This window comes from Rhinoderma darwinii, chromosome 10 (genome assembly GCF_050947455.1).
Source record: "Rhinoderma darwinii isolate aRhiDar2 chromosome 10, aRhiDar2.hap1, whole genome shotgun sequence".
NCBI lineage: Eukaryota > Metazoa > Chordata > Amphibia > Anura > Rhinodermatidae > Rhinoderma > Rhinoderma darwinii.
The window spans coordinates 30,504,611-30,520,833 of NC_134696.1; the positions used below are offsets into that span (position 1 = coordinate 30,504,611).

Consider the following 16,223-nt stretch of genomic DNA (forward strand, 5'->3'; position numbering starts at 1 on the left):
CTGGCAAATGGGAATACATAAGAAGATAGTAGATTAGGCAGTGTCTTAAAACAGTCCACCAGAAAATCCTCTGGTTGGTCAAAGTTTTAACAATGTAATAGTTCCAAGACCAGCAGTGGACAACATCATCTAAACTAATTTCACACTGCTGTATAATAAAAAATCTCGACCCCCTGTATTATGATGTCAACATCGGGACACCCCATGGTCCTGTTATAGTGATCGACGTTTGGTTCAGTAGAACCGCATAAGGACATGGTGTTGTGCCTTTTAATATGTATAATGTAAAACAAGTCTAAAGTTGACAGTAGGAGACATTGAACTGCTGCTTGGGTCCATTTCTATTTTGGGTTATTTCACTATTAACCTTTTAGCACCTAAGGTAATTTGCATAGCTGCCTAACATCATGCAGAGCTGCCCATGGTGACCATGCATCAGCACGTCCATCCCGTTCAGGCGCCGGTGACAACTTCCCAGTGAATCAGGGAGTTTTAAAGAAGTAATTTTTTTGCCTTAATTTTTATTTTGTTAATTATTTGGTGTGTTCATTTGTATAATGAGAAAGTTCTGCCTAGCTTCACTATATCGATGTGCAATTAACAAGTGGCAACACACCACCCTGTTGTATTGGTGCTTTTCTCTTGCATTGTATCGAGACTTAAGGGATCTACAAGCCAAAGGGTCCAGATTCAGTTGCAACCTGTGTAACTCTCATTGCTGCTCCACCTGTCCGTCCATCTTTAAAGATGGTTGACGTCTCAAAACCACAATTTGCACCTTGATTTAATGTAACCCATTTTTTTAATTTATTGCAAATATTCTACACCAGTCTTTTACAAAAGCGCAACATTTACATGTGTTAGCACAAAGCCTAATAAAATGACGTTTTGAATATATTGAAAGAAAAGACCATATAATAAAATAAAATGTAAATGTTCAATCAATGAAATAGATGATAAAAATGCGCTGTATTCTCTTTGCAATGTACATCTGTTTTTGTTTTTCTCGATTTTTTTTATTTTTTTAATTCACTTTTGTGTGTTTTCTGTCTCAAGTAATTATTGCACATAGAAGAACAAAAACAATCCTCGCTTTTCAAATCTTCCTTTTCCCCCAGATGAATTTATGAATGCTGCTCCCAATACAGTCTGGTTGTATAATATTGCTATATATTATTATTCTCCCAAAGGGAACAGATAATTATCCTCCAGTCAATCACCGAGAAAAATAGAAGCAGTAATACATTCCAATAAGGGGCCACTAAACTATACTGCTGGCTCGCTCCTCCTCCTCGAATCCTCAGAATCTCCTATTGAAACTGAAGGATTTGCAATGTTTTCCTGAGAAGCTCCTTTCTCTCTCATTGCTGCTGAGAGGAGAATTGCAGACACAGGACTCTCCTTCCAGGAGGAAAATTAAGTGGTAAGAATTTCCCCTCATTTATAAAAGGGCAATTTGTGAATTAATTTTAACAGTGATTGTTTTCTTACACTGTTCTAAAAATTGTCTTTTTAATTTTTTTTTTGTATTTTTTTTCTTTGTTTAATGAAACAAAATCAGTTTTTTGTGAATATATTTTTATGTAAAACTTTAGACTTGATTTACTATGCCTTTAAAATAGTCTAGATTGTTTAAATATTGCTCTTCACATACAACTAAAGGTTTATCATCATTCAAGAGTAGTTGAAAAGCCAAAATAACAACAAGGTTATTTTTATTTTTGTATTGTGATATTTTTATCATTATGTCCTCGTTATTGATGTCATTTGGAAAAAGTATCCGATGTTTTCTCTAATAAGAATTTTTAGTGAATTTTTGTAAAAATGTTTTACATCTTTGTAAAACATTTTTTTTTTTTTTATAGATTTTTTTGAAAACGTAAAAAAAAAAAAAAGTTTGCTGTTAGTCGGCGTATTACTGCTTTAAGGTAATATGATTAAAAACAAAGGTACATTTGAACGTAATTTTGTGAGTAGCCGTACAGAACCGGAACAGGTTAAGGTGGGATAAACAACGGGGCTATTTTTAGTGAAATGTTTTACTGATTCAATTACCTAGCAACGCATCAGAATATCTTATATCTGGCTTTGGAGAACACGTCATTTTGTGAGAAATTCTGAAGATCTTGCACAATCTTGTGAATTAAAGTCTGTAGAAGATATATCACTATTGTGCATTACTGAAAAAGGGGCCACATTCGCTTTGTAGAAGGGTGGGGTTTCACTTGAAACAAAAAAAACGTAGAAATTCACAGAAAATGTATTCATTAAGATAATATTTAAATTGAAATATATTATACATTGCAAAGAAAATACCACTCGTGAAGACATTTATTTTCTATACAGATTCTTATGACATTTACCTAAATTCAAAAACTGTTATTTTTGTGGGAAGGGTTTGAAAAAATAAAATGAGTACTTGATCAGGGGATATAATAAACTTGGTTTAATATGTCGCTAATGGTTAATCAAGGGTTAATTTTCTGCTGTTTATTTGGGTTGATATACAAGTATGTCCTTTTGATCACTTATTTAGAGCACTATTGTGAAAAGTGCCAGCCAAGAGGCAGTTAGGGGTATTGCAACGAAGAGCCCAAATGTATAAAACATAATAAAAATCTATACATAGCAGTTCCCTATTATTTCTTTATTTTCAGTTGCTTATGTAGCACTAATATATGCCACAGCGCTTTATAGAGAATGTCACCATTCACATTGGTCACTGTACCCAATGCTAATTTCACTGTCTCAGACACATTTAGATGTTTTTTGCAGAAATTGTGACCTTTCAATGTATTATCCACCCTTGGGGTTTTTTTAAACTCTAAATAGGTGAAAAATAATAGTGGTCAGAGCTTTATTTTTCTGACACCGCTCCAAGCACAGTCAAAAATACAGTTCTGGCTGCCTGCAGCCACCACTAGGGGGCGCTTAAAATGTAACTCGACTTTCACAAAACCTTTTGCTATGTCATAGTGACGTATCAGAAGTTTTAATTGATGGAGGTCCAGGTGCTCAGACCTCCATCGTTGCCGAAACGAAGGTGAAGAAGCTCTCTGCACAAAAAGGAGAGAAAAACAGCAGCAAGAAATCCAAAGGTGTGCTCACCCAGTATTCGTTCTGAAATCTGTAGTTCTTCAAAGGCGTGCAATTGGAAGGGGGGCTTGTAGGCAGGCAAGAAATTCAATATTTCAAAGAAGAGAAATTTATCCTCCGCACATCCGCAAAATATTGTATAAAAAGAGCTCTTACAATGAGTAAGAAAACTTATGTTCGAAACGCGTAAGCTGTGACACTCCTTACCTGTGTCGTCTATGGATTTTTTAAAGATGACCAAATAAAACTCTTTTTATACCATATTTTGTGGATGTGCTGAGGATAAATTTGTCTTCTTTGAAATAAGCTCTCTGCACCTTCGGCTGTGATCGGCACTCCTCGTTAGACTAAATATAGGCTCACAGACGTCCTATGCAAGCACATCTTAAGCCTAATAAGGAGCGTCGATCACAGCCAAAGGTACAGAGCACACAGCTGAGCGCTTCTGCACCTTCATTTCAGCAACAGTTGGGGTCTCATTGGCGTCGTCGTCCCCGATTAAAATTTGTTATGTTTGTAAGACATATCAAAGGTTTTTGAAGGTGCATACTGTTATACATTGAACTCAATAATAAACCAGTATGCAGAGAGCTACTCCTAGTGGTGGCTGCAGGCAATGAGAATGTTATCATTTAGGTTTATATCTATACAGGGATTTAGAGCTCCGTATCAGAAAAATAGAACTAAGTAGTTACAGTATTCATTAAAAAAAACTAAACCGGGTATTCTCAGCAAAGACTGTACTGCAAGGTTGTGGCCTCGCCAGCCCAGCGTATACTGAGAAGCACCAGTTGAGACCATGTTATATAGGCATATTATGACGTGGTATTACACTATGAGGACATTCCTCTTATATACAGTGCAACATGGTCACCAGAGAGTCGACACAACCAAACATAATCAAATAAAAATGTAATCAATTTTGCAAAAAGTCTTTATGCAAATGATCCTTCTGTTCTGTGTATACGGCTCCTATGCAAATCTGTGTCAACATAGTAACAGACTACAAACCCAGAATCAAAAGGGATTGGGAGATCATTGGAGAGATGATGAGGGTGACAGGAGGAGGATACTTGGTGAATACAATTTTGCTTCCCTTACTCTGTGCCATGCTACTGAGTGTACCGAATTAAATGGTGGTCTCTGATGGTGGGGGGTCAACGGCTATAAAATACAGAGCTAGAGGCAAACAATACAGCGCGCATTCCATGTGCCCTCTGTCCTGTCTTTTAGTTGTAAATTTATTATCATAGTCCCATCTCTTGGCACTCAATGTTCTGCCATATCTGTACCACTGTACAACGCAACATTATAGAGATATTCTCCCCTGGAAGCAATTCCATATGGGAGAATGTTTCTGCGATATGGTATCTGTAGGTGTAATAATATTACTGTTTACAGTGAACAATAGACTACAACGCATGCCACATAATGCACCTGGACATATTTAACTTTTATTTTTTATGTTTTTATTGTTATTACAGGAGTGCAGATTTGTGGTTCGGTGATTTCCAAAAAGAAGGTATGTAAGGCCAGGACAGTCACACGCATTTGCCGGCCGTTCTCCCATTATAAAGTATGGGATCACGGACCGTAAACACAAAAAATAGCTTTCCTACGGCCCAGACAACTTCCCGTCAATTTATACGGGAAGGTGGCCGTGGGCAATAGAAATGAATGGGTCCATGATGAGCTCCGCAATTACGGTCCGTAATTGCGGATCAAAATTACGGCCATGTGCATGAGACTTAAGTGTTTTTATGTAGCTAACTTAATTTCCCTTCCAAAATCGATATAGTGAAATTGAATATTTTGTAACGTATATTAAATAGGTTAGTAAGGCTTTGTTCACATCTGCGTCAGGGCTCTGTTCGTGGGATCCATATGAGCTTTCCGTCAGGGGAACACATGAACGGAACCCTGACTGAAACAAACGGAAACCATAGGTTTCCGTTTGAATCACCATTGATTTCAATGGTGACGTATCCGGTGCAAATGGTTTCCGTTTGTCACCGGTATTGACTCAGTCAAAACGATGAAACTCTTGCACAATGTAGTTGACTACGGTAGTGATTCCATCAAAATGACAGAACACTTGCACAACGGTGGCAAATGGAAACCATTTGCACCGGATCCATCACCATAGAAATCAATGGTGATGCAAACGGAAACCTGGTTTCCGTTTGTTTCAGTCAGGGTTTCGTTCATGGGTTCCCCTGATGGAAAGCTCCGACGGAACTCATAAACGGAGCCCTGATGCAGATGTGAATGAAGCCTAAGAAGTAGGGGGACAGATAAAAGGGAGTGTGACTTTTGTATGACTACTATTGTTTGTAGTCTGTTACTATAGTGACACATAGCTTTGCATAGGAGCTGTATACACAGAGCAGTAGGATGTTTTCATTAAAGACTTTTTGCAAAGCTGATTCACATGGATATCTATGGCTTCTTAATCAAAACAACATGAACATAACTATGTTTTTCAACCTCATAGTGTAACTTTTTGTATATAGGCCAAATATAGTCCCCATCAAGTTGCATAATCTTCTAAACATAACAGATAACAGCGACTGGGCCTCCAAAAAGGGACTTTTCCAAGAAAAATGTGTGCAAGTCTAAACCTCACCTGGATATTCCTTGTAAAATATAGTAACCAAGGGAGCAGATTGATGGACTGTTTAAACCCACCATCCAGGTCAAATACATTACACAGGATGTGAATATTTTACTGAAGGGCCTTTTGATACAAAGCCAATGCTTGTTCCCTTGTGTGCGGATTATTTCAACCACATTGTATTTATTCAATATTCCCTTGTATTTGATATTTTGAGACTGTAAAGGTTTCTTTCAGACCATTTTTCCCTCACAAGCCTCTCGAAGGATTGCAATATTATGCAAGTAAAGGCAACGGATCTTTCTATATTCAGCTTACTGTGAGATCTGTGTATAGCATCCGCTAATGAAATATGTTCGCAGATAACTGCCAAATAGTTTTTCGGGACATATGTTTACCATGTAATTGAAACCATGTATTAGCTAATTTATTGGGCTTCCAGAAAAAACATTTGACTTATTCGCTGTCAATTAAATCCGTAAATTGGAGCTAAATAATTTTCTGCTCTCCAAAAGCAAATCAAAGTCTGATCTTTACATTTTTTCGACTGCATGTAGTGCTGGTAGAAACAATGTACAATTATGTTGTCACAATATCAATCAAATACGTGATTATACTATATTCAAGTACAGGGGCGTAACTAGGAAAGACTGGGCCCCATAGCAAACTTTTGACTGGGCCCCCCCCCTCCCCTGGGTGTCACACAACCCCCCCTTGTAGATAGTGCCTTTTTTACAGCCCTCCCTGTATATAACGCCATACAGCCCCCTCTGTAGATAGTGCCATACAGCCCCCCCTGTATATAACGCCATACAGACCCCTCTGTAGATAATGCCATACAGCCCCCCCTGTAGTTATCGCCATACAGCCCACCCTGTAGATAACACCATACAGACCCCTCTGTAGATAACGCCATACAGCCCCCCTGTAGATAACGCCATACAGCCCCCCCTGTAGGTAACGCCATACAGCCCACCCTGTAGATAGCGCATACAGCCCCCCTGTAGGTAACGCCATAAAGCTGCCCCCCCTGTAGGTAACGCTATACAGCCCCCCCTGTAGGTAACGCCATGCAGCCCCAACCCGCCAAAATAATCCGACCTATAGTGTGTCCTACAAAAGACATGTATCCCCTATCCACAGGATAGGGGATACATGTGTGATCGCAGGCAGCGATAGGGAGAACGGGGGAACGAAAGTCCCCCGAAGTTCTCCATGACTAACCTCTGACTTCCGGAGTCTGCGCAGCTCAATAAAAATGAAAGGAGCGCTGGTCACGCATGCGCACAAGCGCGACCGGCGCTCCATTAATTTCTACGGAGCTTCCGACACAGACCCCGGAAGTCCGAGGTTTCTCATGGAGAACATTGGGGGACTTTCGGTCCCCTGTTCTCCCTATCGCTGCCAGCGATCACACATGTATCCCCTATCCTGTGGATAGGGGATACATGTCTTATGTGGGAACAACCCCTTTAATGGCAGAGCAGGGAGATACCTCCCTGCTCTGCCGTAGTGTTCAGTGGCGTCGCGCTGTAGCAGCCATAGTGGCAGCTAGCGGAGCCTCCGGCCATGGTGGGGGCCCGGGCCGGCGGGCGACACGGGCCCCCTCATGCCGCGGGCCCCGTAGCAGCCGCTACGGCTGCTATAGCGGTAGTTATGCCACTGTTCAAGGACACTAATAAAGTATGTAACACATAGCAATCCAATAGATATTGGACCTCGTTCAAGTTAAATCTACCGAGATTATATAAAATAGAAGTATTTTTTACACCACCATTTTCATGCACTGGGTTGTCTGTAGCCTTGGTCTACTTCTGCTGCTGCTGCTGCTACTACTACTACTACTACTACTACTATTATTATTATTACTACTGCCACGTGAGGTCACCCTGTACATTGCAGTATATAATTGTCATCTGTGGCCTTCCACTTTCATCTTTTCTCCTATACACATAATTGCACTTATCTCCTATCATTGTCAGCCCTGCTATATGTTGTTATAAGAAAGGTCACTGCCTCTCCCAAGATCAACACACTCTGCCTCTGCTGCTAGGATTCTAGTTAACACCTTAACGCAGAATGATGTAAATGTACATCATCTGCAGGGGCTAGTTGCCACAGAATGATGTTTGCCGGCACAGGAGCTCAGAGTGAAATCATCAGAAATGTTATGCTATGAGCAAGGTACAAACATAATAAGACCGATCAATTTAACAGACTCTTAGTTTTTAAAGTATACTGGTAAATTCATAAAATATTTCGTTAACGGGAAATATGTATTTGGTGGAATTACCTCTTAAATATACTTCACAACTTTGTAAATGGGAAACCTGAATTACTTGGGTCAAATTTCTGTTTTACCTATTATTTTGATTAAAGGGGTTTACCGGCAGTAAAACATTGATGGTCTGTACTTAGGATAGGCCATTAACATGTGATCTGTTGAGGTCCAACTCACTGACGAATAATAAAATAGAGGTGCCTTAGCCCCTTCATTCTGCTGATTGGGATTGGTCCCAGTGGTTGGACCCCATCCAATCCGTAATGATAGCCTATCCTAAGGAGAGACCATCAATGTTTTATGCCCGGTTTCCAAAAGCGTAATGTGAACACATTTTTGTATCCGTATCCTAGCTGCAACACCTAGACCTAGTCGGTTCTGCTGAATATGATTTTATGGCGTTCTAAGTTCAGTTAGTAGAACTGTGCGGGTCCGGTAGTTGTGGCCAGATAACAGCCGTGGGAAACCGACCTTGGTTAAAGTTTGTCACTATTTAGACTTCAAAAATAGTGTCTATGCAGCGGAGAAGGAGCATTAACTTGGTTTTTCCTCTAATCTTTAGAACTGTGTATTTTACAGTCCACACTTCCCATTACCGCGTTCTACCATGTTTTGGCCTTCACATCAATGTGAAATCATTCCAACAACAGCTTCATGGTTGGCTGGAGAAGAAGATAATATTTATTCTGCCTGCAATTAAAATAGTGGACTACATTGTTCTCCATGAACCCATGGCACCCCGCGTTCTCCAGACCTTGCACTTTTTAATGGATGTTGTCTGTAATTATGATGTTCCCGAAAACCCTTGGGCCTCTCATTATGACCTGGAATTCTTAAATTCTTTCCAAAGTGTTTATGATTTTTTTTTTTCTATTACTTCCCACCCATTAAGACCTTGAATATTTTCTAACTGATGAAATTGAAGTACATGGGACATATACAGTACTGTGTTTCTCATAGATTCCATGCCTCGCTAGGTGGCCAATAACAATGGGAGTAATGGGATAATACATGTGTTGTAATATTGTGACTGAATGGACCGTACTCAACCAATTGAAATTGTAGGCTAAAAATTGCACTGTATGGTGATCAATATGGTGTCTATTTAGAGCACCATGTGTGTGTTTCTGATTTTTTTGGGTCATAACAGGGGTGGAGAAGTAGTAGTTGCACCCAGGTACCGGTGCCACAGAAGGCCCTCTGCCACATAAGAAGGCATTAGTATTATAAATAAAACATGGTAGGTGGTGACCCTGTTACAGATTTTGGGTCCTAGGGACTTTATGTTCTGCCTCTGTGTCGTAATTTGATTGATGATCCCTATTATTATTATTATTACTATTTAATAACCAAAAATAACCATAAAAAAAGCATGTCCCAACCCTACCTTATTATATTATATAGAGCCCCCCCCCCCACTTAAAGCTCTTGCAATTACGATAAATGTATCCCTGTGATTAAAGGGGCAGGTCTGGCTCTACGGGTAGCCCATCATGTTTAATCCGCCTATACACCCTATAGTCTACATTACATCTAAAAAGGACAGATTATTCCTACCCCCTATACTTATACAGAAATTGAGAACGACGAGTCACAGGGCTACACATATTGTAGAAAATAAATTTTATTACAGATAAATATATAAACATATAACATACACAATAAAACAAAGCGAGGTTTCTAAAAAAAGAAGAAAGTTATGTATGGACCACTCCGAAACTACTGTAGAATCGCAGGAATGGTACAGATGCACCACCAAATCACAGGGCATAGTATACACATATACCTTAACACAGGGACATAGCTGCGGTAAACTCAAGTATCAAATGCAAGGTCATGAGGTCAGCAAGTAAATTGTAATAGTGCATAATCCAAATCAACTGCTGTCCAATATGTAACATAACCGAAATATCATGTACCGCATATGCTAAACATCTTAATTAGCGATCTGCAAACACGTGTATTCCGAGGAAGAACCCCGGTGCCATATATCCAGAGGGAATATGGCCTAAATGTACCCAAAGGTGAAAGGTACTTCCAATCTGGAATCAACCAGAGGAAGTTAATGTCTCAGATCTTACCCACTGGTGTGGTGAGCCTGCGATCCACGTGGTCCATGTAACACAGAAATAACACCCCAACGCGCGTTTCGCTGTTTTAGCTTCCTCAGGGGGTATAATCTAAACTATATCCTGTCCTCCTTATATATTGTCCCTCATCATGCAAATTCAAGAGTTCCGTGTAGACTCACTTCCTTATTAGTATTATAAATAAAACATGGTAGGTGGTGACCCTGTTACAGATTTTGGGTCCCTTTATGTTCTGCCTCTGTGTTGTAATTTGATTGGTGATCCCTATTATTATTATTATTATTATTATTATTATTACTATTTAATAACCAAAAATAACCATAAAAAAAGCATGTCCCAACCCCAACCCTACCTTATTATATTATATAGAGCCCCCCCCCCCCCCCCCACTTAAAGCTCTTGCAATTACGATAAATGTATCCCTGTGATTAAAGGGGCAGGTCTGGCTCTACGGGTAGCCCATCATGTTTAATCCGCCTATACACCCTATAGTCTACATTACATCTAAAAAGGACAGATAATTCCTACCCCCTATACTTATCCTGGGGTATGTGACTATGGTGATTGAATCCAGGAGCTGCTAATTATTGGACGAGAAACAAGAGCGATAACCCTGGTAACAGGACTAAAATCCTATATCCTTGGCGACAGAAAGAAACGGATTTGGAAAGTGAACATAATTAGAATATCTGTTTTTCTTATATTTCCTAGTGACAGCCATGAAGAAATCCCTGATGCTGGTTTTCACACTTGTCATCCTGTGGATGGGGGACGCAGGTCAGTAGAATAATTTATGGAAATGAACATTACAACTGCGACGTGTCTTAATTACCATAATACTTCTCAAGAACAAGGGAGATGAAGCCGAGGAGCCGGCGCTATCCTTAGTGCTACCAATAGCCATCGTATTTTAAGTCGTCTGAAGATTTATGGTCTATATTTTATATCTCCTGTAGTTGTATATGACTTTAGGGGAAAAGATATGTACGGTAGATCCTACATTGATGGTAAAGGAATATGAGATGTTGAATAACCAAAGTGATATTTGGATGCAAAAATGAAGCACATCCCTTATGACCAATCAGCATTTTCCCATTGTTTTAGACTAACGACAGGAAGTACTTCTACCAAATCTAAAAGGGTCATGTGACTGCTCATCGTGCATCAGATTGGCCAAGATGAGGCTTGTATTAGTATGCATTGGATACTATTGCCATATGGTGTACTGTCATACAGTGTACAAATCCAATGTAGTGTATTAATACGCTCTTAAAGATAGGCGGGATAAAACTAGACCAGACAGGCGGAAACTGCTCCAATTTCAATGATAAACTTGCCGCATCTTTCTAGACTTGTTCGAATCTTTTCTCTCCCTCACATCCTCACGGCTGGTGCATTTTACATGAATGTTTTTTGCTAAAATAGTGCATGCCGTTTACAAATCTGGCGCATTTTAGGACTCCTAGCCTCGCCACTTTTTTTTAGATACTTTTCAAAACTGTCTAGGAAGGCACAATAGGAGTCTAAAACACATGATAAATTTGGTGAACACCTTATTCACCTTTTTTTGTCACAATTTGCGCTAGAAATCTGGCGCATTTTGCTTAGTAAATCTCCTTCACGTGCCTAATTTATTTAGATAATTATAAGCGCCATACAGTATGATGCCCCAATAACGGTGCCATACGTCGGCCGAATAACACTTCCATAAAGTTACCTAAATAACGATACTATACTGAGCCGCCGCCACCACCACCGTACACTGCAGCCGCAGTACAACACAATGTATATACCACCATACAGTGCTCAGATAATACCAAATCTAGTAAGTAAACAAAATATAATAACTGTGCGGTAAAAACTGCTTTACATTTTAATACCAAAATTTGTGGTAGTAACAAGTGGCACCACCTTCAATAGGGAGATCTGATGTGCCCTGTGTGACCACACAGGTCGCACTCCCCTAAGGCCAGTCCTGGTCGAGGGGGTCTTTGGCCGGTGCAACTGCATGCATTAGTTTAGCTTCGTTAGGGTTTAAACCAATAAATAGTTTAGAGGAGCTGTCCTCTCTCCTGACATGTATGTTTTAGTAAATAATTGAATTTTCCATAAAATATCAATGCTAGAGCATCTTTTCTTAGAACTCTGCATGGTATCATTCCTCTGTTATTCCTCTTAAAAATGAATGAATAAATTGAAAACTGGGTTTTCTCATTCTCCTCGGCTATGGAGCATCTCCTTGCTCGCTCTGATGCCATCTAATCAGTGCTGACAGTGACATGATGGAAATGTATGGGGAAGAGCGATCGTAGTAATGAGGGCTCGTCCCCATACATAGCTCCTTGTGAAAGTATCAAACGAGCGCCCATTAATGAGCGGTCTCGTTGATCGGCGCTAATTTACACAGCCCACGTCGGGCCGTGTAACAGGACCCTAAGACTAGGTAGGGACACACCCTATTGACAAGGGAAAAGATAACGCCCAGCTGCCAATTCATACATTTCCAGGAGGAATAACAGAAGAATGGCACAACGCAGAGTTCTAAGAAAAGATGCTCCAGAATTGTTATTTCATCTGGAATACAGATATTTACTAAACCAGATGTGTCCGCAGAGCAGTCAGGCCCACTTTAAGGATCCACGTTAGTGCCCTGGTCTTTTATTTAAGGGCACCCATAGGTTTTTTTACGGACCAATGAGACACCCTCAGAGTAACATTCACCTACATTCTCCAATGACCGCGTTACTTGCCCTAAATAATCTCCCACAGTGAATGTTGGTTTCCGGTCCTTTTGAGTGACAGAACCAGCAGATTGGAGGACCGTACATGACTATATTATTTCGGTCGTTCTGTATACCCTTTATAATGGACTGCTGTCAGACAGGTGTATTACTGGATGCTGACTGTCTCCTGCCATAGTAACATACACATCAATGCAAATATATAGTCTTCTTTATGTTCCCAGCATAAAATAAACCTGACCCGTATGTTTTACTGCATGTTTATGTGAAAATCACCTCTTCTATAAAGACATAGTTCATTTTATAGCAAAGAAATAATTACTGAGCCGGGTTCTCAGCAGACTAATATTGTAGAACAGTCATCTGGATCCAATTCAACTCAGATATGTCTCTGTATAAGCGTTACAATGTAGTCTTTATGTTACACCCATCATTTACAGGATTCCCTATGGTCTGGTTAACCTTCTTACCATACTTCAATCTGAACATTATCCAAGATTTCACGCCATATGTTGCCGGTATTATAAGAACGTCTCTGCATAACTAATAAGATGTAGACATTGTCACGAATGATCCCTTCTCTTCAGATGTGAGCTGCTCTCCCTGCTGTAACCATGGTCACTATACTTAGTTATCCATTGCTTCCAAAATAGCTGTCTTTGGTCCCCCAACCCTCCCCGCTCTCTCTATGTCTGTCAGTGTTGTGTAAGTGACTCCCATTGTCAGCCCTCTGTGCCTACTTGGATTAGTACTCAAGAGGCAAGAAAGGTAGAGATGCCCAAATGACAGCCCACATACACCATAGGTGCTAGTAATACAAACGACCCTTATTAGGGTCTCCATTAATTTAAGTGAAAGGTAAAGTGGAAGAAAAAAATGTAAGAAAAAAAAAATCTTGAGCGTTAAGGACTTGAAGCGTGGTCTACATCCCCACATATTTCTTCTGCTGTTTGCTGCATGTAATATCTGTCATAGCAAATGAGCAATTAAACCCTGGTGGAATCTCGCTGGACGTTACTGGTTCACAGCGCAGAAATATTTTATATCAACCCCCAATTATTTATGGTTCCATAGAGGAGGACAGCTGGAATAAAGAGCAGATAAAGGTTTTGCCAGTCTCATACTGTGAGGCACTGGGGCATCTGACAGCAGCAATTGATATACGGGTTTTCTTGGAATATTTTTGAGCAGCTCTTCAGCTTGACTTGAAAAGAACTTTTATGTAAGGAAAGCTTTGAAAAGGTAACAAGACGATGCATTCTCGGAACAGTCAACTCAAGCTGAGAGGAGGAAAACATCCAGTCTTGTTTTACAACACTTCCAAGTCTTGCCAAAGATTATATAGAAAAAAATAAAGACTCTCAGAAAAAAGGGGCAATGCGATTGGAGTTGGACAAGCCATTGCTTATTTTTTTGCTTATAATTCTATTTTGATGTCATTTAAAGGGCATCAAGTTTCTGAAGACAAGGACGTCTTTCTTCAGTGGTCCGGACTTCCTTCTTGACCCTTGTTTATGCCCCGAGAATGCCCTACTGTTCTCTGAGTAATCCAATTCATGGGCTGTTATCATGAATGTGAATAATATTTCATGCCTAGAAGGGATTTACATTTGGACTAGGAAGTTATGCCGTGCTTATATAAAAATTACTTTCTTCTTTTTCAAGGTGCTGAAGAATCAGATGGATTTCACGTTAAGGTAGGACTATTCATGAGAAACAACATAAGAAAACGGAGGATAGCAACAAGTGTTTCCATGGTTACTAGGATTTCTAAAAAAAGGTTGAGACACTTGCAACATGTCTTCCATATGGCAGCAACAGCCATGTGTTAACGAAGTGTCAGTGTCTGTATGAAACCCAAGATTAGAGCTCTTTAAAGAGGACCGGTCACTAGGTCATAGAAAGTGAACCAGCAGTCTCCCATTACTCCTGCCATCTCCTGGACTTCAGCGGTTCTTTCTTTTTTGTTTATACACCCCCCCCCCCCCCATTTCCGAGATAGGGCCCCCGGTTGTTTTGGCGCCAAATATGGTAATGAATAGCTGACTAGCCAAGGGGGCGTCAATGCCAGTGATTCTCCTAAAGGGGAGATACCTCACAACCTCTCACGCTGTCCTATCATCGGTGGATGACAGTGCAGAAGACATCCTTCATTCCATGTCCTCTGCCTCCAAGTCCCGCGCTGATCTGTCCTCTGCGCTGATCTGTCCTCTGCGCTGATCTGTCCTCTGCGCTGATCTGTCCTCTGCGCTGATCTGTCCTCTGCGCTGATCTGTCCTCTGCGCTGATCTGTCCTCTGCGCTGATCTGTCTTCCGCTCTATTCTCACGATGATCGGGCACTCTGTCTTTACCCAGCATGGTCTTGCAAGAACAACATTCTCACTAGACCACGCTGGGTGAAGAAGACACCCTGCAGACCAGGAGACGGCGATAGTAAGGTGCTGGTTCACTTTATATGACCTAGTGACAGGTCCTCTTTAAGTGGCCGTATATTAGGTCTATGTATTTCTTGGCCATCAATGGATCTAAGCAGAGGAAAGATTTGTTTTCTACCTTACAGGTTCTGCTCCAGTTTTTGCTGAAAAATAATACAGAAGACCACGTAAAACGAAGAATGACCATTTTATTTAATAAATATATGTAGCGCCATATGAGATCTATGTTGTCGCTACAGAAACTAAGGCTGAATCCATAAAGACAGCAGTGATATTGGCTTCCTGGCCTGAAATCACTATCTGTGGTCTAACCAACTTTAACACCAATCGTGATACCATAAAGGCCAGCATTTTTCTCGATAATCCTGTCCATTTTACTAGTTGCTGTATCCTTTAATGTGATCATTTAATTTGTGCACTTATATTTATTACGTCAATGCTACATTTTATTCATAGGAAAGAACAAAGCGTCAAATTCCAAAAACTGTGACTGTCACCACCATTTTGGTAAGTATTTGATAATGTTGACTTTGTCGAGAACAAGATCCCTCTCTTATGAATACATACATTCCTATGTCGAAATACTATATTTTAGATTAAATCACATATAAGATAGAAATTGAACATTTGATGTAACATTCTACCCGGTGGTGAGGCAATTTTAGCAATGATCATCTTTTCCTGTTTATCGTAATTTGACATTACACTTCAATATCTTTACAACAGGAACAGCCCTTTGTTATGATGGCAGACTCTGGTGTACTGGAAGGATATTGTGTGGATCTTCTATCTGAACTCGCTGAAGCCTTGGAGTTTAACTATACATTACATGTGGTGAAAGATGGTCGGTACGGCGCCAAGGACCCACATGGCGTTTGGAATGGAATGGTTGGAGAGATCATTCGTAAAGTAAGTAATTCTTGACTTCCTGATCCTTTTTCCATGTCACATTTGGCAAGCTTAGA

The 16,223-nt window shown here is 40.2% G+C and overlaps 1 protein-coding gene across 3 annotated transcripts in view; it reads left to right on the forward strand.

Moving 5' to 3' along the window:
* The first annotated feature begins 1,316 nt into the window (after positions 1–1,316).
* Positions 1,317–16,223, forward strand: part of LOC142661935 (putative glutamate receptor) — a 31,027-nt gene continuing 16,120 nt past the window's right edge. Inside the window, exons 1-7 of one of the 3 annotated variants that reach the window (XM_075839659.1) lie at positions 1,318–1,423; positions 1,866–1,928; positions 4,581–4,618; positions 10,793–10,858; positions 14,488–14,519; positions 15,715–15,765; positions 15,985–16,167. In XM_075839659.1, coding sequence (XP_075695774.1) covers positions 10,801–10,858; positions 14,488–14,519; positions 15,715–15,765; positions 15,985–16,167 — 324 coding nt within the window. In that variant the 5' untranslated portion in view covers positions 1,318–1,423; positions 1,866–1,928; positions 4,581–4,618; positions 10,793–10,800. Of the gene's footprint in view, positions 1,424–1,865; positions 1,929–4,580; positions 4,619–10,792; positions 10,859–14,487; positions 14,520–15,714; positions 15,766–15,984; positions 16,168–16,223 lie in introns of all 3 variants that reach the window. The other 2 variants (XM_075839658.1, XM_075839660.1) reach the window with 2 other exon arrangements.